This window comes from Canis lupus, chromosome 23 (assembly GCF_011100685.1).
Source record: "Canis lupus familiaris isolate Mischka breed German Shepherd chromosome 23, alternate assembly UU_Cfam_GSD_1.0, whole genome shotgun sequence".
NCBI classification, from domain to species: Eukaryota; Metazoa; Chordata; class Mammalia; order Carnivora; family Canidae; genus Canis; species Canis lupus.
Window position 1 is genome coordinate 39449002 of NC_049244.1, and position 21642 is coordinate 39470643.

A 21642-nucleotide genomic window follows, 5' to 3' on the forward strand; every position below is an offset into this window, starting at 1 on the left:
CTCAACATAGTACTTGGGCCATTATTCATTGAATGTTAATTTTTTATTATTTTTATACCCCTGTAGTTTTTGGGAAAATGTTATGGAAATGTATATGTGTATTAATTATGCTATGAAAAAGTAAAAAGAAAACAAAACTATTCAAGCAACAGTGGCTTGTTTTACTGATACCATTGGTGAATTAAGAGGGTCTTTCTAGGGTCTCAATTTTGGGCAGAAATTGAATGCAAACTGAATACTGTGATGCTTGGTTTTATGGGTCTGCCCAATAGTTGACTAGCCTACCCAACTATTCAGTAGGTGTGGTCCCCATCTGAGTTACCAATCAGTTGCTTTAAGGAGATAATCCTGAATGTGGGTGGGCCTCATCCAGCCAGTTGAATGACCTTAAGAGCTAAACTGAAGTTTCCTTAAGGAAGAAAGACAGTTGAGCTGCCTCAAGGCAGCAGCATCAACTCCTGCTTGAGAGTTTCCAGAGAGCTTGCCCTACAAATTCTGCACTTGCATCACCCATAAAGCCATTTTCTTGAAATAAATCTATGTAAGTGTCTATGTATATGTATGTGTATATGTGTATGAATATGTATGTGTATCTATGCCTCTGTGTGTGTGTGTACGTGTGTGTACTCCTACCGGTTGTGTTTCCGTTTCCCTGGAGAATGCTGACTGATACAGGTGCACATGAAGGCTTATTCTTCTTTTCCTTTTGTCAGTAATTCTTCATGATGCCTCATTTGCATGATGCAATTTTGCTGAAATGAAACTCAAGCAGCTCCAAACTTCAGAGTCAGTTTCTTTCAGCCTTGCAACAATTTCTTTTTTTGCCTTGGCCAGGCCACCTAACCCTGGGGTAGGGATCATCCCTACACTGACGGTGGCTGGAATAGCCTACCTATGAGGGTCCAAGGGCACATCACCTGGGTTCTAGGTGAACAGTAGAAAAAACATAAATGGCAAGTGGATAATTTGTCTCTGGAAATACAGATATATCAAGGGGTCACAGGGTAAAGACTGGTTGGTTTGCTATTCTCTGGGTATGAATTCAGAGCGTAATTCGGATATAAAAACTTTGTTGTCTAAGTGAAAATATATCTGTGCAGCGATGGTAGCACTGCAATTTCTAGAATGAATGCACAGGAGGACAAATTACCATGAGAAGAGATATTACTGACAGAGTAAATCTACTTTCATTTTTTGCAAGTCTGTCCATAATCATATGGAAATAAACCCCTGGTGAAAAGTGAGACAAAAACTATGACATCATCTGAATTTGGTGTCACTGCTCTAAGCTAAAAATTTGGGTGAGTTTCCACTTTCCTTTCTGGTCTCCAAGTTATTTTTTCCACTTTTACCCTCTTTCTTCCTTATAAAGCATTCCTCACAGCATTGTCAGGATTTGAGCAAAAACATTTTTCATCTCATTTCTGATTTACCATTTTGTGTGATTATGATTTATAATAAGACATATATTTGGTGTTTCACAGAGCTAAGAACCTCAATTTCCTAAGTGAAGAAAGGTATCCTTTGTTATGTTAATGAGGTGGGCTTTGGACCCCTCTGGCCAGGAGGACCAACCTGTGATTTGAGGGCTGGAAATTTAATTTCCCCTCCTCTATGCATCTTTGGGAGGGGAAAGGGGCTAGGGATGGAGTTCAATCACTAGCGGTCAATGATTTAATCAATCGTGCCTATATAATGAAGCCTCCATAAAAACCCAAAACGACAGGATTCAGAGAGCTTTCTAGTTTGTGAATATGGAGATTTGGGGAGAGTGGTGCGCTATGAGAGGGCATGAAAGCTAGGTGACCTTGCCCACATATCTTGCCCTGTGTATCTCTTAACCTTTTATAATAAACCATTGATTAGTAAGTAAAACATTTCTCCAAGTTCTGTGGGCCGCCCTAGTAAATTAATTGAACCCAAAGAGGAGGTCATGGGAACCTCCAATCTGTAGTGAGTGGGTCAGACACATAAGTAACAATCTTGGGAGCTTGAAAATTGGGTTCAGGAACCCAAAAAGACATTTTCTTACTGTATACCTTTCATAATCAAGCAGACTTTTGTGTACTCCTCTGTCAAATTTTTATAAGTTCTTAAAATTTGGTTATCAGCTAGGTGACGCAATGGCAGGGGAAAATTGTGTTTCCAGATGAGAAATCAACCTGGAACATAAACCAGCATAACCTGCTACGAAACAGCTTCCCTTAGAGAGACCAAGAAGGCAAGGCGATGGGTAGCTAATGAGATACCAGAACCTCCATGAGGTAGTTAACGGCCAACAGGGAGTGCTTTTAAGGTGTTGGAAACCTACACTGTCCATAAAGGCTCAAGATTGAGCAAGGCATGCTATCTGTCCATAGAGAGCAGAGCTGTGGGAAAAGAAAACTGTAGACTCAAGAACCCTCTACCTTCCACATGTGCATTTTGTAATTCTTGGAATGCTCTACTTTTGCAGAATTGCTTTATAAATTCTCGCCTGTTTTGCTTATTTCTGCAATTTTCAGTTGGCTTCTCTTCATTCTTATTTAATTTTCTTCTAATGTAGCAATTCCTCCAATTTGCCTTCCTCTCCTTCCCACTGTGAATTTCCTATACTTCTCTTGCCTCCTCTCCCCTTTCCATTTTACCTCTTCTTCACCTTATTCTTTGAATTTATTTTTCCTATTCTTAATTCTTCTTCCTTTCCTACTGATCTGTTGTGGTTTTAATCATTGCTTGGGCACTTTAAAATCACCCAGTGACTGACATTTTCTCCCTGAAAGGAAGAGGATTTGTGACTGTGGAAAACTAACTACAAAGACCCAACACATTCAATTTTCAGTGCAGTTCTTTCCTTTCTTCCGTGGCGCTTTTGCTTGGGATTAGAGATGGACCGCTTACTGCACCTCACAATGGCACAGCCCTTCAGGCCTGACTTCTCAGCCCTGCCAGTCACATGGCAAGGTGGAACTGAGCCACTATGTTTGTACTGATTGGGAGAATTGTAAAATTGACCTTCACTAGGAAAGGCTTACTCAAATCTTTCTGGAAAACAAAGTAATGTTATTTTATAATCTTGTGATCAGACTCATTCTTCTCAGACCATTCATTCCCTTTGCCCCTAGCCCCACTCCATTTTCTTATAGCATGAAACAAGAGCACACACAAATGGGGTGGGAGAAGGGTGAAGGATTTTTGTCCAGTTACCTTGGCCAACTGGACCAGAAGTAAGATCTTTGCAAAGGGAAGAATAGTAAAATTAGTAAAGTAGATCAGTCCTCAGGACTGAAATATTTTATCATCTGGCATTTCGGAAATATTAGATTGCCATGAATACACCAAGTTCATTTGACTCTGAGAGATTTCACTTTAGTTCCTTGTAACACTTACGTATAGTAAGTAAAACACTTACGTATATTTGTTTATAAAGTTTACTTACGTATAGACTATACAGCTTTTTATTTTTTTGACAAATTTGGTCATGAATTCACTTTACCTTTCTGGGTTTCTTGAAGAGCAAGAGCGGATACCTCAATGACTAAGTGCTTGAAGTTAGTCTCTACCAGGCAGCAGGATCTGGAAAGGTTATCATTATCAAAGGATATTTGTGGTCAAAGCCGTACCACATTCTGAAGAGCCAAGCACTCTCTGTTTTGGTTGTGTTTTTCTCCAAGCTATTTGCTTCCTGGAGAAAGACAATAGAAAAAGGTATCAGATAAATAATCAATACATATTAATATATATTAATATCAATATAAATTAATATAGAATATATTCATATATTTTCACTATAAAAATACATGTCAAACCAAATTAAATGTAACCACTTAAAAAGAAACTTTCTAGGTTGTAGGCATTTTTATCTAAATGGCGAAGCAGCTGCCAAGCAAATTAGCTCATAGATCTTGCCATGTGGATGAGACTCTTGTGGCATAATTCAACATTTACTTTTCTTCATAATCCCTATTTTATTAAACAGCTAAGAAATGCCATTTTTTGACATCAATAAAAGTGATATTTCTGTCAGATTGCTGTTGCATGATTTTTGCTGTTTACTTCTGTCAAATTTGGATGGTATTTATTTATGACTTACCAAAAGGTCAAGTCTAAAGGGGTGATAACAGTCTAATAATTGTTAAGCTAGTTTTCATTCCTTTTCTTTGTGATTACTACCAAAGGCTATGGTTAATATTTGATAGCTTTCTATTTCTATTTTAAGAGTTTTGAAATAGATATTCCTTATAAAAGCCTGTAATATTCGAATGTGCTTGTCCTTTTATTTTTTTTTTTCAAAAGGGCCAAAGTAGGAGGGGAATTAAGAAGAGAAAGCACTCAGCCTTGCTGACACCGCTGCCCCAGAGCCACCTGTGTCACTAACCCCAGAGCCACCTGTGTCGCTAACCATGGTCAACCTCACTGTGTTCTTTGACGACTATGGACAGCAAGCCTTTGAGCCTTGTCTCCTTCGAGCTGTTTGCAGACAAAGTTCCAAAGACAGCAGAGAACTTTTGTGCTTTGAGCACTGGGGAGAAAGGATTTGTTTATAAAGTTTCCTGCTTTCACAGGATTATTGCAGGACTTATGTGCCATGCTGGTGACTTCACACGCCATAATGGCACTGGTGGCAAGTCCATCTATGGGGACAAAGTTGTTGATGAGGATTTTGTCTTGAAGCACTCAGGTCCTGGCATCTTGCCTATGGCAAATTCTGGACCTAACACAAATGGGTTCCAGTTTTTCATCTGTGCTGCCAACACTGAGTGGTTGGATGGTTGGCATGTGGTCTTTGGCAAAGTGAAAGAGGGCATGAATATTGTGGAAGCCATGGATTGGTTTGGGTCCAGGAGTGGTTAAGACCCCACAAGAAGATCACCATTCCTGACTGTGGATGAATCTAATACATTTGACTTGTGTTTTATCTCAACTATGAGACCATTCCTTCTGTAGTTCTGGAGGGTATCCGTTCACCCCCACCTGCTTGAAATAGCCTATAACCTTTGTGCTCTCACTGCAGGTCTATGATTCCATATTTTCCTTATTCCCCTCCAAGAGCTGGATTGCACAGTTAAGTTTATGACTATGAAATAAAAACTAAACAACAACAAAAAAAGAAGAGAAAGTATTTGATGTATATTTATGAGAGAGTAGAGGATGAATGTGAGAAAAAGGAAAGAAGGTGAAAAATTTTTGTGAACCTTACAGACAGATGACAATGAAGATTGATTGCACTGTGGTAGGAAGGAGATCCAGTGGCATTTTTACTTCTTTTGTGAATCCCATTTTGCATATCAAGAAAAGAGACTCCTGGGCTTCAATTGGTTGTAACTTTCTCCATCATTAAAAGCATTTATAGATCTGTACACAGGGACTTCATTGCTTTATTTGGGCCCACAGTTTCCACCCCCAAATTGTAACACTTGTTCAGAGCTCATTAACAATGTGAACACTCTCAAGAAACTATGACATGGAAGACAATGGCAATTCCCTGACTATTCCTGAGATAGCGCTTAGATGAACCCAAGTGAATTTGCTTTCATTTTATTTTATTTACTTTTCCCCCATTCCCAGACAGTTCCCTTGATGGTTAACATTAAAGAGCTCTGTTCTGCTCTCTAAAACATGCGTACTAGCAGATGCTGTAATTCCAGCCCCCAGAAATAAAATGGGAATACAAGAAAGCCAAATGGGGTCCATTTCTAGTCTGTATCTTTTGTCTAAAATGGTTGAAGCAGAGACTCACAATAAAATTAAAATCCAAACTGGAAACTCTTCTCTTTGGTTGTTTAAGATCTCTGATTTCAAATCTTGTATGGTTTCCTGAATAGTGTTCCCTAGAATACCACTGTCCTATATGGTGTTGATGGAAATTTTGTTCTCATTGCTTGGAAAATGCGGGTTTGATAGTGTCAGAAGGGTTTCTTTTTTCTTTCTTTTCTTTTTTTCTTTTCTTTTCTTTTCTTTTTTCTTTTCTTTTCTTTCTTCTTTTCTTTCTTTCTTTCTTTCTTTCTTTCTTTCTTCTTTCTTTCTTTCTTTCTTTTCTTCTTCTTTCTTCTTCTTCTTCTTCTTCTTCTTCTTCTTCTTCTTCTTCTTCTTTCTTTTCTTCTTCTTCTTCTCTCTTCTTCTTTTTAAAGATTTTATTTATTTATTGATGACAGACAGAGAAAGGCAGAGACACAGGCAGAGGGAGAAACAGGCTCCCTCTGTGCAGCCTGATGCGGGACTCAACCCCAGTACCCTGGGATCATGCCCTGAGCCAAAGGCAGATGCTCACTGAGCCACCCAGAAAGGTTTCTTAACACAGGACTTCTCAGAGACTCTTGTTTATAAATCAGCATTGTAAAATCTTTAAGAGGGAAGTATTTCTCAAACTTACTTGGCCATGGAACCCATTCCTCATTCCCAAGCCCCCCGGTGCATGGGACATCTGTGATCTTTTCATGGACATGAAGTTTTAAAAATCTGTTTTCTGATAGACCTGAGTGTTGTGCCTTATTATCTAGAGTTAGAATTGATTCATCATATTCCCCCTAAAAGAAAACCAGAGTGTCGGTTCAATTTCTGTCCTTCCCTGAATCTTTCTCTAGCCATTTCTACCCCAACAAAGGTTTCAGATTTGCAAAATCACTGCTGCACATAGTGTTTCCTTTATTATTTTATAACATCTGTAAGTTGTTTCTGAGTCACCATCTCTCCAACAGGCACAGTCTGTTGGGGTTCAGGTGGCAGAGGAAAACTGCTTACCCCGAAACAAGCTAGTTAGAAAAACTCTGACCCAACAGTGGGGAGTTGCCTCTCTCTTTCTCTCTTTTTCCTTTTCTTTTTCTAAGAACAATAAAGGACTTACAAAATCTTATCCATCAGCAGGCACAGGTGATTTTTGATAATATCTACTGGTGACAAGATAGATAGTCATTGAAGAAAACTGAGAGAACTTAGTGTAAGTAACTTCATGTTTTTGGTTTGGTTGGTTGTTTTTAAGTAAACGTGGGCTATGTGATGGTGAGCTTGCCTGGCAGTCAACTCGGAGGTCTAGCACCCTCTCTGCCCCGCTCAATGATGTTGATGATAGTGATAGTCTCCAGCTATCGAATGCTCCTTAATTCCTTGGCAGCACACTAGTCACAGTCATTAACTTTTTCAGTCATTACTTCTCAGTTTTCAAAACACTCTAGAAAGGTGGCCATGTATACCTAGTTTACTAGTGAGGACCTGGAGAGCCCCACAGAAGGGAAGAGAGGAGCCCAAAGTCCCACGGTTAGCAAGCGACAGAGCTAGACTTTGAATGTAAGACTGCTGGACTCCAAAGATGATGTTTTTTTTCTGCAAGTTATCTCATTTAGTCTTTAAACTCTGGAAAGCACAGACACTGCAAGATAAGTTACTGGGCTACAGTTTCCTCGCTTGCAAAACGAATTGAGGAAATTGGGACTGGCTGGACTCCAAGGTTCTAATCTTATGGAAAACATTATATTTTTATTAATGACAACAACAGCAGTAACAGCTGACACTTTGTGAATACTCACCATGTATCAGACGCTATTCTAAGGGCTTTTCATGTATTAACTCTTTTAATTATTATAACAATTTGATGAAGTATGTTAGTTCTATTATTATTCCTATCTGACAGATGAGGAAACTGAGGCACAGAGAGTCTTCTTCCAAGCATGTTTGTGATCTCTCAGCAGCCAAGATTCCTCTCATCTAGATGGGGCCCCAAGGTATAAGTGGGGAGCAAACTAAGGTAAGGGAATATTTGAACAGGGAGATGGGGTCTGGATTCTGGGGTGATCATGTAGGTTGAGACAGAGCAGTTACCTACACCCCAAAACATAATGAAGATGCATGGGTAACGTGTTGATGGCTGTGAAGAGCGTCCCTATAGAAACTTAACATCTGTGTTAGGAATTCCTCTAGACTCCTACCGGTTTCAAGCATTTTCCAAGGTCTTAGGAAACTTCTCTGCCCTTCTTTCCCCCTTCCAGATCTTTTTTATTTTATTTCCTGAGGGGAATATACCAGAACTCACAAGCACTCGTGAAAGATCTTATACTCTATTTCTGGCAAAACTTTCAGAGATATTTTTTTGACAGCTGATAAGAGCAACACATATTAGGTAGCATCTAGAAAAATGTTAACAAATGTAATCTTTTTTTCAGACTTTCTTTTACTTGGGAGATTGGTGATGGTATTTGCTAGTTTATAAAGAAGTGGACTGGGTTTTAATTAGAATAAAACACAGACCATGTTTTCCCAGGTGAGGGAAATGCCACTGACGACCCAGCATTGACTTTTCTGCTGATCCTAGACAAAATTTTCAGTGGGTATCTTAAATATCTGTTGGCCCAGTTCTGGATCTGTTCATTTATTTCTCTGAAGTTATTGATGACTTAATAACTCGGTTATGAAAGGCCATCAATAAATGAGTAGAAATAAATGAGTTAGTCTACTGTGTGCTCTGCTTGTTCACTGGGGGTTGAAGATAAATGTGCCAAGGGAAGGGCAGGCTTTGCATTCACCCTGGAACAGGGAAGGTATCTGATGAGGCAGCACAGAGGGCAAGCTTCTGGGAGGGTCCAGATGGGCAGAGGACAGCAGGTAGCATTAATTTACCAAGATTATTCTGAAGCAGAGATCAACTCACACCCAAGGACAATGGATATGAGCGATCATTAGAAGCGAAATCTGGAACTTGATGGTATTTTCTTTGTCACTAACAGTATTTCTTTTCTTTTGAGTTCCTTTATCCCAGCGGGGATGTGGTGCGCATGTTTGGAACACACAGAGGATTCAGAAACTGAAAACCAAGATTTGAGTTCTGACTCTCTACCATTTACCATTTAATAACAATACACTTATCAACTCTGAGCCTCATGTTTCACACTGTAAATGGGAACTGGAGAGTCAAGCGCATTGAATCTTTACTTTTATTTGCCCTTGATACTTCTAAGAAGCAGAGTGTTTGATATATGTGCAATTTCTGGTTCCTTTATTAGCTTCTATTTCTGGGAAAAGGTAAAAGTGACTGGGACATTTGATATCTTTCTTTTTCCTCCTTAAACAAAGGAATAGGCCAGAGGTTGGGAAGTGACTGAGCACAGTAGGGAATGAGTCCTTATCTTTTAAGTGACCCCCTCCCCCTCGCCCTTAGCACTATCCCAGAGAAGGAGCAACAGGAAAATTAGGAAGGTACTCTTTGTTTTATGCTTATTTGGACCCCTGGGAGAAAACAAAAGGCTCAGGCCAGAAATCTCTGCAAACCAGACACTGAAGCAAGAAGGGATTGTTTGTTGTACTAACCCTAATGAAAAAGGACTAAGCAAATGCAAATACACTCCTCTATCAATATTCAAATGTGGGGCCTTTGTTAAGTGAACTGGATGAACTCTGCTCTGGGATAATCATGTGGGATTGTTCCTCATTTCAGGGGGATTCAATGGATTAAGAGAGAGAGATTTCTTTTCTATTTCTTCAGAGTTCATATTCAATATTAATGTCAGTAGAAGTTGCACAGAATGGTAATAAAGACAAATAATTATCATAACAAATTTGTAGAGCTCCTTATGGGTTCCAGAGCATTTTTTCAAGTGGTACGTGTGAATAGAATTCGATAATAGTACTTGTGCCCTGCCATTTGCCCACAGTTTGGAATGTATTTATATAATAACTTCAAGTTTATTGCTTTAATTTTCTCATTTCCAAGGAGGGGATCAGATTGTATGCCCCGAAAGAGAAAAATTTTTGGATTTTCAAGAAGGAGCATAATATAATTGAAGGTCAATAGGAAATCTTTTCAAATTTACATTTTAAAAGGTAAATCATTAATTTTTAGCCTCCGCATAGAAAGCACTTTATACAAATATTCTTACCTTCCACCTTCCCCGTGTCATGATAAATTCATAAATGTTCTCAAGAAGGTATAGTCAGAAAATACATGCTTAGGGAGGAAAAAAAATGAAGGAGATAACTAGTCAAGGACAGATAAAACTGTTGAGATGACATGTAGACATAGGCAAACTACAAGATGGGCTAAACTCATGGTTTAATTAGAGAAAAGTCCTGTTCAAATTGCTTTTCTGGATAGGAGATCCAAGTTAATCCAAGGGAAAATAAATTATTTGGTTCAGGTAAATATAATATTGCAGTGGTTTAAAAAGGTGCATCTATAAATTTTTTGGCATATTTTCTTTTAAAAAATGGGGCCTAATTTCCCTTCCTATTGAGTGTGGATTGTACTTAGTGATTCATTTTTAATCAATAGAATGAGGCAGAAGTGATGTTGTGTCATATCCAAGACAAGGTCATAAAAAAGGCATTGTGGCTTCCTTCTCCCTGTCTGTCTTAGACCAATTGAGGGAAGTCAGTGGCCATATTGTGAGGACACTCAAGCAGCTGTACGGAGAGATACAGGTGGTGAGGAACTGCATCTTCCTGCCAATAGTCAGCAGCGAACTGATGGCCAACATGGAAGTGGATTTCCCAGCCCCAGTCAAGCCTCCAGATGGCTGTAGTTCTAGCTGACATTCTGATTGCAACTTCCTGAGAAACCTGAGTCAGAAACATTCAGCTAAGTTGCTTTCAAATCCCTGACCCATAGGAAATGTGAGATAATAAATGTTTCTTATTTTAAGCCACTAATTTTTGAGATAATTTGTCCTGCATCAATAGAAAGCTAATCCGACTATATACTGGAATCATAAGTCCAACACGTAAAAGGCATTGGAGTGGGAGTTGGGAAGAGATACTAAAATGAAAAGGCACAATTTTTTGTAGCTTACAAAGTATATCCACAAAAGTATAGAAGGTATATTCCCCCCTTAAAATTATATCAAAATTTATCCTAGATGCAGTATACCATGTTATGGATTTTAGATTGAATGCAAGACATAAGATGATGGACCGATTTAGAGGCAGAAGGAAGTTCACATCATCTCACTATACTTAATTCACAGTATTCTTAATGCCTCATTTATGTCATAATTTAGATAGTGTGTTAACTCCTTTATATACATGTACACACACATGTACACGCTTACACTCGTACACATACATCCTAATAGCAATTGCACCTTGGAATAAGATCCTAACTCAAGATGTCCCCTAGTGACAGTGCCCAAACCACAACACTACAGCAAAGATAAGTCTCACATTGAGGCTTGTGATTTGAATATATAATATTATGCATTTGTCTGAAAACAAAACAAAACAATGTTTCTGCTTACCAAACTACTTCCAAAATATGCAATGGTTGACTATTACAGAATAACCAGTTACATAAATATAGATAGAATTCTATCTATATTTATGAATATATCTATAGATAGTATTAGGTAACAGGCAGCGAAGGGCTGTGATTCTCAAGAGAAGGAAAACGAATGATGTGAGCTTCCACTTTCCTTAAACTTTCTGCCTGGAGGCCCTATTCCAATTGCAGTGTGAGACAGGAGAGTCCAAACAGCGAACAGTCCATGCAGAGGGCAGCCACCGCACCGAGTTGAGGAGCTAGAGACCGGAGTTTGGGTATTGCTGAAGTTATCTTGAATTTGTCATTGTTGTTGTCATCTTGGGAAAGTTTCTTTAATTCTTTGAATTTCAATTTCATAATTTTTAAAATGGGGGTTATAAGAGGTGACTTGATGGGTCAAGGTAAAGAAACGTGGTTATACAGATGGCACCTAATACGTAAAAAGTGCTGCCATCTTCCTCCACTTTCTCTTTCTCATGATCATTCCTGGTTTCTAGAGCAGGCAATGGTAGAATGTATAGATAAGTATATGGAATTTAGTCCTAAGTAGTAGAAAATTAGTGGGAGGAAATATACTTTTGGATGTACAAAACCAAGTAATTGTAACCAAAATAAAATCAATATTACCAAAGGAAAACCCAAGATATTCGCTCTAAAAAACGCCTTTTATTTTTCTCAAAATATTATTAGTTACATTGCAACATAAAAACTCCTCATCTGGGTCAGATCAATTTTATAGAGCTTAGTATTCTATTTCTGAAATAGTTGTGGAAGTGTAGTATGGAATTTATATTCTATGAGATCAACTCCAACAGCATAGGGGGCAGTTTGGAAAAATGTTGATAATTGTTAAATCTGGGGGAATATATATGGGAATATTTACTCTGTTTTCTAGAAGTTTATTAGGATATTTGAAAATATTCACAGGGGAAAAATTATTTAATGATGAAATGACCTCACCATCTGCTAATTAATCTCTTTTCCTCCTGAATCTACTTATATTTCCAGCCTTTGCAACTCTAGATGACCATGAGTAATAAGTATCAATTGTGCAGAAGAACAAATCCTTTTATTCTTCCCCAAACAAGCTCTTTCAGGTTTCAGGGGGTATTCCAGGTTATGGTTTTCTGGGAATTAGCCAATGAGTCTTTGTTCACCTTACTCACACTCTTCATATTTTTATAGACACTTCATTGTATTCCTTCTTAGTGCTAATCTTTCTGCAGGAGAAATAGTAATCCTTTTAATCTCCCCCTGCTAAGTTATTGAAGTTGCCCTTCTCTGGACCTTTCTCAGCTCCGCTCTGACTTTCTTGAGCGGCAGTGACCAGAACTGATCCACACAGGTTACACACAAGCATAAGTGACAACCAAAAACAGAATTTCAATGAAGGAACTATGGGAAGCAAAGAGAAAATTGGAAGTTAGCACTAAGAGAGCACATTGAAAAAAAAAAAGAGAGAGATCACACTGAGAAGCACGCATAGTGTTAAAAAATAAAAGTTATGTGAGAAGAAAAAATGAAAATTAACCTCATTGTAACAATTGAAAGAGAGATGGAAGAAAAAGGAGTTCTTAAAAAAGGGTTTGTCCCATAATTTCCAAGCTCCAAATCTGGAGGAGTTTTTACTTCCATTGCATGTAGAATAAAGTCAAACTCATCACCATGGCCAATGATCCGGCGACCCCTCTGTGTCTTTCCCAGTCATGTCTATCTGCTCCCACCTTGATCACCAAGCCGCAGCCACACTGGCCTTCCTGCTACTCATGGAGCATGCCATAACCCACTGAGACTCTATGGTCTTCATCCTTGCAGTATCTTCTCTCTGGACTGTTTTTTTTCCCTCCAGATCTCACATGGCTCACTCCTACACATCATCAGACCTCTGATCAAATGCCGCTTCCTCAGAGAGGCCTGCCCTGATGAGGTTGTTCCCCATCCTCTCATCTGCTGTACTCATATCATTATCTGAACTTATGTAGTTGCATACCTTTTTCCTTATCAGCATCCCCCATTAGAGTACAAGCTCTAAGGGTGAGGGTGAAAACTCTGAACTGCTAACTGCTGCATCCTCTTCACACCTAGACTAGTGCTTGACATGATGGGTTGTATGGATGAATGAATGCATGCATGAATGCATTCCACCTAAGAGTAGAAGTTCTAGAACCAGATGGTCTGGTTTAACATTCCACCTCTTTCCACTATGTATCCTTGGGCAAGCTATTTAACTTATTTGTGTATAGTTTTCTTATTTGTATTATGGGGATAATCATAGTACCCACTCATAGGGTTATCTTGGAAATTGAGTTAATATAGATAAGGTGAGAGGTGTTAACAATAGTCTGTACTCAACAAATATTAGGATGATCATGAGAAAAACGGCAAAAAAGGAAAAAGAGAAGCAATAGTGGAAGCCCTTCTTGGGCAGCAGGAATATCTATTAAAAGATTAAGGCAAGTGTGGTGCTCCAGTGATTCTTAACTTCTCTGCATTGCTCTGCTTTCAAGGACACAGAATCAATTACAAGGAAAACTTCCTATGGTTGAGGGGGAGGGGGAGTCTCAGAGGTTTTTTTGTGTTGTTTGTTTTGTTTTGAATTTATGAGACATAAGATTATCTCCCAACTGCATTATCTCCCATTTCTCAAAGAAGCACATTTGCATAGAATATATATTTAAACTTTAATAATTGCATGTGGAACCTGCTTTCTGAAGCTTCTGGATCTGGTACAAGACTGTAATACCACTCACTCTAAAGTTATGAGTTAGTCACAGCTAGAAGTTCATATTTCTCAAAGGTTGTTTCACTCTCTACAACAGAGAAAGAGGAGGTTCCTTAAAAAATATAATATCATATTTATTATTGATTTTGAGGGTATATGATCAGTAATTGGCATAACTGTAAAGTTTTTAGCTTTTTGGTAAAAACAGTCTTCTTTTTTTTTAGAAGTTGACCAGTGTGAAAATCATGTTATTTGTTAACGCAAGCCCAATTTAAATAAATGCAAACCGAGTGGAAACATGCAATCCTCCTAAGAGTTAGAGTTTATGCTCTTCAGTCCAACAGAGCAACAGATGTTGATAATAAGAGAAGAGCTGTCAGGCAAAATGAGGGCAAAAAGGTTCTTGACACATGGTTTGGAAAGTACCGAAAAAAACCTGTCCAGATTAGGTGGCAGCTGCATGGACACTGTGGTTTTTTTTTTTTTCCTAGCTCGATCTCACTGTTTCCTATACTTGACACTGAAAATAGGAATTATTTCAAGGTCTGGGGGCAACCACATTCTGAAATATAGCCACCTTGGAGTGAAACATTGTTGTGGATAAGAACACTGCCTGGACACCTCTTAAAGACATTATTTTTAAGCAGCAACAGTTCAGTAGGAATGGTATGACTTATAAGATTAGTTAGCTAACATTTGTGTAGCTCTTTATGTGTCCTGTACGGGAAGCCCCAAGTGAGAAATTTCTTGTAAAACAGTGGGCTGTGGAGTTTTGTACCACTTGAGAGTATGATTTTTCCCTCTAATGATAATAATTTAATATATTGTTCATTCATTTTTCTTCCTTTCCCCTTTGGCTACCAAAGCTTACTTGTGGTTTGACTAAGCAAGCACATAGGACCTTATGATTTACTTATTCATGATTCTTTATACTCCTCTGGTTTTGACTTTTTGCTCCGACTAATATTATTTATTGAATTTGAAAATCTCTCAAAATATTATACTATTATTTTAGTATATGTGTTCACTGCCCTAAAGAGGTGGGTTTAACTAAATTAATTAAGTTACATAGTTTTCATAAATATAATTTCACTTGATTGTCATACCAACCTGAGGAAGTAAACATTATTATTGTCCACATTTTACAGATAGGGAAACTGAGACCCAAAGACATAAAAAAATCTGTCCAAGATCCAAATACAGTGTAGTTTTCACTGTACCTGGTTGCACTGTCTCATTTCTCTAACAGAAAAATACACCAAGGAGTTATTAATAAATTAACTAACAATCCTGTAAATGAGCTAAAGTGAAATGTTTAAATTGTAAAAGGAAGGAGTTAAGCTGGTAGGTCATCTCCCCCCAAAATTATTTTTTTAAAGATTTTATTTATTTACTCACAAGAGACACACACAGAGAGGCAGAGACACAGGCAGAGGGAGAAGCAGGCTCCTCACAGAGAGCCTGATGCAGAACTCGATCCCAGGACCCCAGGATCATGACCTGAGCCGAAAGCAGATGCTCAACCACCGAGCCACCCAGGCGCCCAGACTTCACAATAATTATATGTGATTTCAAAATATAGGCAGCTAGAGAAAGACGGAGAATTTTCTTTGATGAATTTTCTTATTCTATCTCTTTTCTTTTAAAGAAAAAGAAGAGAAAGATAGAATTTAGATAAAAGTTTTGCTTGAAGGTAGGAGAATGGATTAGTTGGCCTATATGAGATGAAAATGCTTTTCAAAAATCAGCCACCACCAGACCTTACTAACTACTCATTACAGCCCACTCGTATAGGGAGATGGGCTTTGATCTCCTTCCTAAGGTCACACAGAGCTGGCCCCAATCCCAATGTGCTGGCACCCCTGCTGTGCTCACTCCTGCAGTTAGGTGTGTTTCCTGGGATACGAGTCTGTGAAAACAAGCATTGGCCTGGCCTTGAAACACATGCTACAAAAAAAATTTCAAAGTACAATAAGCCAGGATCATCACCAACTTAATTTTTCAGCCCTTTTTTATAGAGCACAGGATCATTCCTTCTTTATGTCTATGTAAACCAGGAAGGTAGCAGCATTTTGTTCAGCAGCACTAACCAGCTGTGCCTTGCTGATGGCATGATAGACAAAAAAAAAAAAAAAAAAAAAAAAAAAAATCACAAAACGAGAGACGGATCCTCTTCAAATCCAGGTATGATCATAACATGAGTCATTAAGCAACATCACTTATTTATGACATTATTCTATCGTGTCTATCGGATTACGACTTCAACAAAAGGGGCAACATTTCCACACAATTGTTTAAGTACTGAGTTAAAAATGGCTGATGCAAAATTGCCAGTGGCAGATTCTACTGGGATGTCAGGTTCCAGTTCAGAGTTAGGACAATACACTTCCTGCACTCGAGGGAACAGCACATTGTTCGGAGCAGATTTCCCTAAGGATTTTCAGGTCGCTGCAGATAATGGTTGCTCAGCTCAGTGAGGAATGGATCACCTAGACAGTTTTGCTGTGCTTTTGCAAATTTTCAATGTTTCAATAGTTCTATACACCTAGACGCGATTAATGAGGAGCCATGTGGGAGAAAGAGGTCCATTTGTTGTGTGCCCAACATGCATTGGACATGCATTGACTACATTTCCCTGGGATTACCTAGTCAGCAGGGATTTGAACTCCACACTACCTCATTCCCGGATCCATGCTCTTGCTTCTACGCTGTAGAGTTTCCAGCTTCCTGTTGCCTCAGAGAGGGCGCGGGGCATGCTAGTTCTAAGCATTCTAAAGGTGATGCAAGGGTTATTGATGTCCTGAATTCCCAGGTATTTTATAGTCCTTGAATGTGTTTTATCAGTGGATGCAACCCCTTCCAGGTTGAGCCCCTTGGCCACATGCTGGACAAGCATGGACCATTCCACGGGACAGAGCATTTCGTATCTCTATACTCTATGAATCGACTTCTTTGACTTGCCTGGTGTGAGGTGGGTGCCTCCTTCAGCTCTTCTTCTAGCTCCACACCAACTCTGTTAAAGAAATCAGAAAGCTGGTTAAGGGCCTTGCTGTAGATACACGAGACAGTTTTGGGTGGCCGGACACCTGAACCAAATATGGTACAAATCAGAGGAAAAGTTTGACAGAAAACCATCCTGCCTCTCCCTGAATCCAAAGAACCTCAAATGGATTTATGTCAGAATGAGAACTTGTACAGCTGGGCCTTAGCACTGCCAGTGAGACTGAGCACCACCAGCTGTTCCTCACTGCTGTCTCCAGATTAGAGCAGGAGCCTGAGAACCTGGGATAGGAGCCCTCAAAAAAACAGACCTCCATGGAAAATAGAGATCATGCTAACCTCGTAGAACTCGCTGACCAAACTGCTCTGGGAATGTGGGGGCTCGAGATGGAGCCTCCTGGAGGCAAAAGAAACCCCACTCTTTTGTCCAGATGCTCACTGAGGCTGCCCAGTCGAGACGATCCAGGTTTGCAGGGCCTCAGGCTTAAACAATTTGGGGAGGGGGCCTCTCTTTAAGAGAATTAATACAAAAATACATCTATAAAATTAGGTTTGGAAGTGACTCTTGAGAAAGGAAAAAATAAATTACAAAACGTTTCCTTATTAAAAAATCCGGCAAATGCAGCAGACATCTCCAAATCCATAAAATAAATAATATTCAGATTCATTAACTGCCTGGCATACTTCTAAAATAACTTTTTCCTCTGTAAGTTTTGCCTGTATACTTTGATGCTTCCTTTATGTGGCAATGATTTTGTACAAGAGAGAATAGGAAGATAAGGTAACCTTTTCTCTAGCAAGATCGATCACAATTATTGATGATTGGGAGGCACTAAAGCATGCCTCCTTACCAGACATGCTCGCTGTGTGCAGTGCTGCTCGAGGTTAATGCCCTGCAAACACAAGATTCCTGATACACTTCATGTCACGCGAGTCCCATGTACAAAGCGCAGTGTGCTTAGCAGTGTGCATACTGCATCACTGAATATATTCTTGATTTCTGCCTCTGATAGGGCACCAATGAGAATGGAATCCTCCACTCGGAATCTTACACATCTCGTGATTAGAAGAATTTCCCCCAGACTAGCTTTAGGCTCAGTGCATTTCAAGCCTTGTTTTTCTAACACTGCCCACAGACGTCTGAAGCCTGGTGCCGTAGGACACATCCACCTTTGTTTCAGCCTTGTGGCACTATTCTTGTGAGTCCTCCCTGCACTGGGATGGCCAGCCACGACTTGCCCACGCACAGAAGTGACTGCGGACCACACACACTTATCCTACTAAATATAAACTAAATGCATTCCCAGCTCAGCTTCCCTGTAGTCAGATCCCCCAAATGCCCACTCCAGGGCCACTTGACCAGGGGAGAGGTACAACTGAGGGGAAACAGTAGTGGAAAGAAACTGTCATCAAACCCAACTGTGGTTAAAATATATTCCTTCTGCAGATCTTGCAAAAACACAGGACCATGGGATCACGATGCTGGGTCTCTTCCCACGGCCTCGAAAGGGCCAGAGCAATTGAGGGGCCTGAAGCTTGAATTTCCTCCGCTCCAGAGTGGGCCTCTGACTGTTGTGGGGGTAGGCTGGGGGGACTGGAGGGGGCGGGGCGGGGAGGCACAGCTCAGAACCTCAGACACCTGGCTCAAGCTCTCCAGAGCCTTTCCTGTGAACACCGCAGTTCCTAGAGCTTTAGGGTCTTCCCTTTAACTCCCCCGAAAAGACTTCTTTGGTCCCCTTGCAGTCCTGTTCTCCAGGTGGGGGAGGGGAAAGCAGGGTCAGAAGCCACCAGTTGGCAGACTGCTGGCCTGTGAAAGGAAAGTGGTGCAGAGACAGCTTGTTTAAAATACCTCCGATACTTCAAAAATCAGTGTCTTCTGGGCATGAATAGCCTCTTCTTTCTAACCCAGGGGAGTGAAATGGGTAGCTATTTATTGTATGTGGAACTGAGAAGAGCCTCTGGTGGGGACTCACTTTTGATTTTCTCTGAGTAGAAAGAGCCATTTGATCTATTTGAAGTCAGAGAGAGAGAAGGAAGGTGGGAGGGAAAGGGGTCAGGGGGGAGAGAGAAGGAGGGGTGAGGAGAGAGACAAAGGGAGAGGGGAGAGTCACCCTGTGGCCTCATGGATAAGGCATTGGCCTCCTAAAGTGAGAAGGGAGGAAGGAGAGGGCAGGGGAGGGGGGAGAGAGAAGTCCAGGAGGAGCCCAGCAGGCCAAGGGGCACCGAGGGTGGAAGGCTAGAGGAGGAGGGAGAGGGAGGACGTGAGGGAGGGGTAGGGGAGAGAGAGTGGAGGGCGGGTTCAGGCCCAGCCTCCCAAGGCGGGTCCAGGCCGTGACTGTGAACAGTGAGGCACGAGTGTGGGGACACCCTGGCCCTTCTCTCTCATGAGGCTGGGTCATGTTCAAGGCTCTGCGGGGCCTGAGCTCCGTGGCTGATGCTGGGAGCCTCCAGGAGCCTTTATTTCTCCATAAGCCCAGATCCCCCATCTCCCGTGCCCTTCCCCAGAGGGCTCCCTGGCACCTGTTGAGCTGTGAATGGAACCCCGGGGCCTTCCTGCTGCTGCATCTGTTTAGGGCCTCTTTCAGGTTCCCTGTCTAGAGAACCGGAAAGAACAGAAAATCGAATTTCACAAGAAACCCCATATTGAAGGTTTGAGGCAGTACTGAGGTTTTCCGCGAAAATTTGAGTTTTCCTTTCCAGCAGCAATCAAAGCAGACATTTCTAGTTTCAATTATTCCAGCAGCCAGATGGAGCTGAGGAATGATGGCAGTGGATTAAGTTCTTCAGTTTTATGGGGGACTCGGTGAAGAGCCCCGCAGAGGCCTGAGAAATGCTGTTCTACTGGGAGCAAGAACAATGCCTCCTCCCTGCTCCCGTTTCATGGAAGGTCAGGGTCTGCTCCTGGGACCGGCCCCGTAGCCCTTCTTGGCTTGGAGCAGACTAAGCATCTCGAGTGGCTTGAGGAAAGAGAAACTCCGTAGAAGTTACTTCCCTCCTGGGGCAGCTGGGGTGAGCAGAGCACATGTGGTTCCTGCCCTCACAGAGCATGCAGTTTGGCAGATTGAATTAGAAAAACCTAAAACATTTACTGTCATAAGAACAATGCCTTCTTTTACTTGTGATTTTTAGCTCCTTTTGATAAAAATCTTGCTAAATTATATTACCTGGCTCCTTGCCTCCTTAAACAGGGAGTGATGGGGATACTCAGATCTTTACTGGAGGTCTCAGCATCACCACTGGCCCCATAAAGTCTAACACTCGCTGTGTTACAATGATTTCCAAGTGCTATATGAACCTCTTTATGCCCACGTTAAATGGTCCCTGGCTACTGTTCTTTCTCTTTTTAAAATTCTTATCATCTGCCAGTTAGATTGCTCTGATTTCCTGCCTGCAACCGTACATTCGCAGATGAGCTCTGTGCTCCCTCCTACCTTTTAATTCAGCACAGAACTGATTACCTGATGGTCAAATTTAATACATTTTTTCAAGTTTATAATACACAGACATAGACACAGACACAGTAAAACAATAAAATTGAAACATTATAGAAGTTCTTACAAGTAAAACACAGTTGTTGTCTGCCCTACTCTCTGCCCTACTTCCCCAGACTAACTCCCCATTGCTTCCGAGGGCAATTTTCTACCTTTTCTCTATTGTGGCGTATAAACTGACATCAGCATGCCTGGCACCTTCACACAGCATCCCCAGGGTTAAGCAAACATGCCAGCTGCCTCTGTACCTCTTATTCTTCTGTTCAAGAAAGCAAGTCAGAGTGTGAAAGTGGCATTCTCTTAGGGTTAACCTTGAATCCACTCACTCTTAGGTATGAAAGATCATTTACACACTATGGGTTTTGAGAGATGAATGGAAAGAAGACACGATGTCACAAAGCTTGTGGTGCCATGTGTGTTCGCAGCGGCTCCCCAGGTAAGAGATCACAGGTGTATGGGATGAAGTCCAACCTCCTTAGTGATATCCAAGGCTCTTTTGCACTGTTTAACTGGTGTTAAGCTACCCTTTCTGTTCATCTGATCTGGACACCGCGCCCCAGGGTGCTAACTGGACCTGTCTTTATTTCCGAGCCCTATTACTCAATAGGATCCTGGAGCTGTAGCCCTACCCAGATCTGCCAATGCCTCTCCCATTGACTGAATCCTCTCCCTCCAAACTCCAGCATGGCCACCATTGGGCATCTCTGGTGCACCACCTCCTTTCCTGAACTTTCCACTACTGTCCCTCCCCTTCTGATCACCACCATGGACCATCCATCTTATTGCCCTATATTGGTTTGGATCCCCCATCACATAATGTTTTTGCTGACTTGGACTCTAAGTAGCTGTATATCTCCAACTCTGTTTTCTGTTCCCAGACCAAACCCATTCTCTGGCACCTGTGATCACCTTGCTCTGACTATGGCAACTCTGGCCCAACCTGTGTTCACCTGTCTGGTTATATGCAGCCATACAGGCCAAGCCAGTGCTCATCATGATATACTGGCCCTAGCTGGAAACCCAGGACTCACAACTACCCTATGGTTATTGAAGTATCAGTGAAACACAGCTCTTCAGAGCCTCTCACTGCCGTGTGATCTGCATCACTCACTGTGCTCCATTTTCCTCATTAGCACAATGGCCATAATAACAGAACATGCTCCCCAGGGTTCTGGTAAAGGTTATATGGGAAAATACTTATAAAAGTG

The 21642-nt window shown here is 40.9% G+C and overlaps 1 protein-coding gene and 1 pseudogene across 3 annotated transcripts in view; one reads left to right on the forward strand and one right to left on the reverse strand.

The window, feature by feature from the left end:
- The window catches only part of SLC9A9 (solute carrier family 9 member A9), a 538349-nt gene that overhangs the window by 98517 nt on the left and 418190 nt on the right, over positions 1 to 21642 (reverse strand). For all 3 annotated transcript variants that reach the window (XM_038571125.1, XM_038571123.1, XM_038571124.1), the window contains exons 13-14: positions 16905 to 16956; positions 3585 to 3664 (exon numbers count right to left, since the gene is read on the reverse strand). In XM_038571125.1, coding sequence (XP_038427053.1) covers positions 3585 to 3664; positions 16905 to 16956 — 132 coding nt within the window. The remainder of the gene's footprint in view (positions 1 to 3584; positions 3665 to 16904; positions 16957 to 21642) is intronic.
- LOC106557634 lies at positions 4383 to 5662 on the forward strand (annotated as a pseudogene).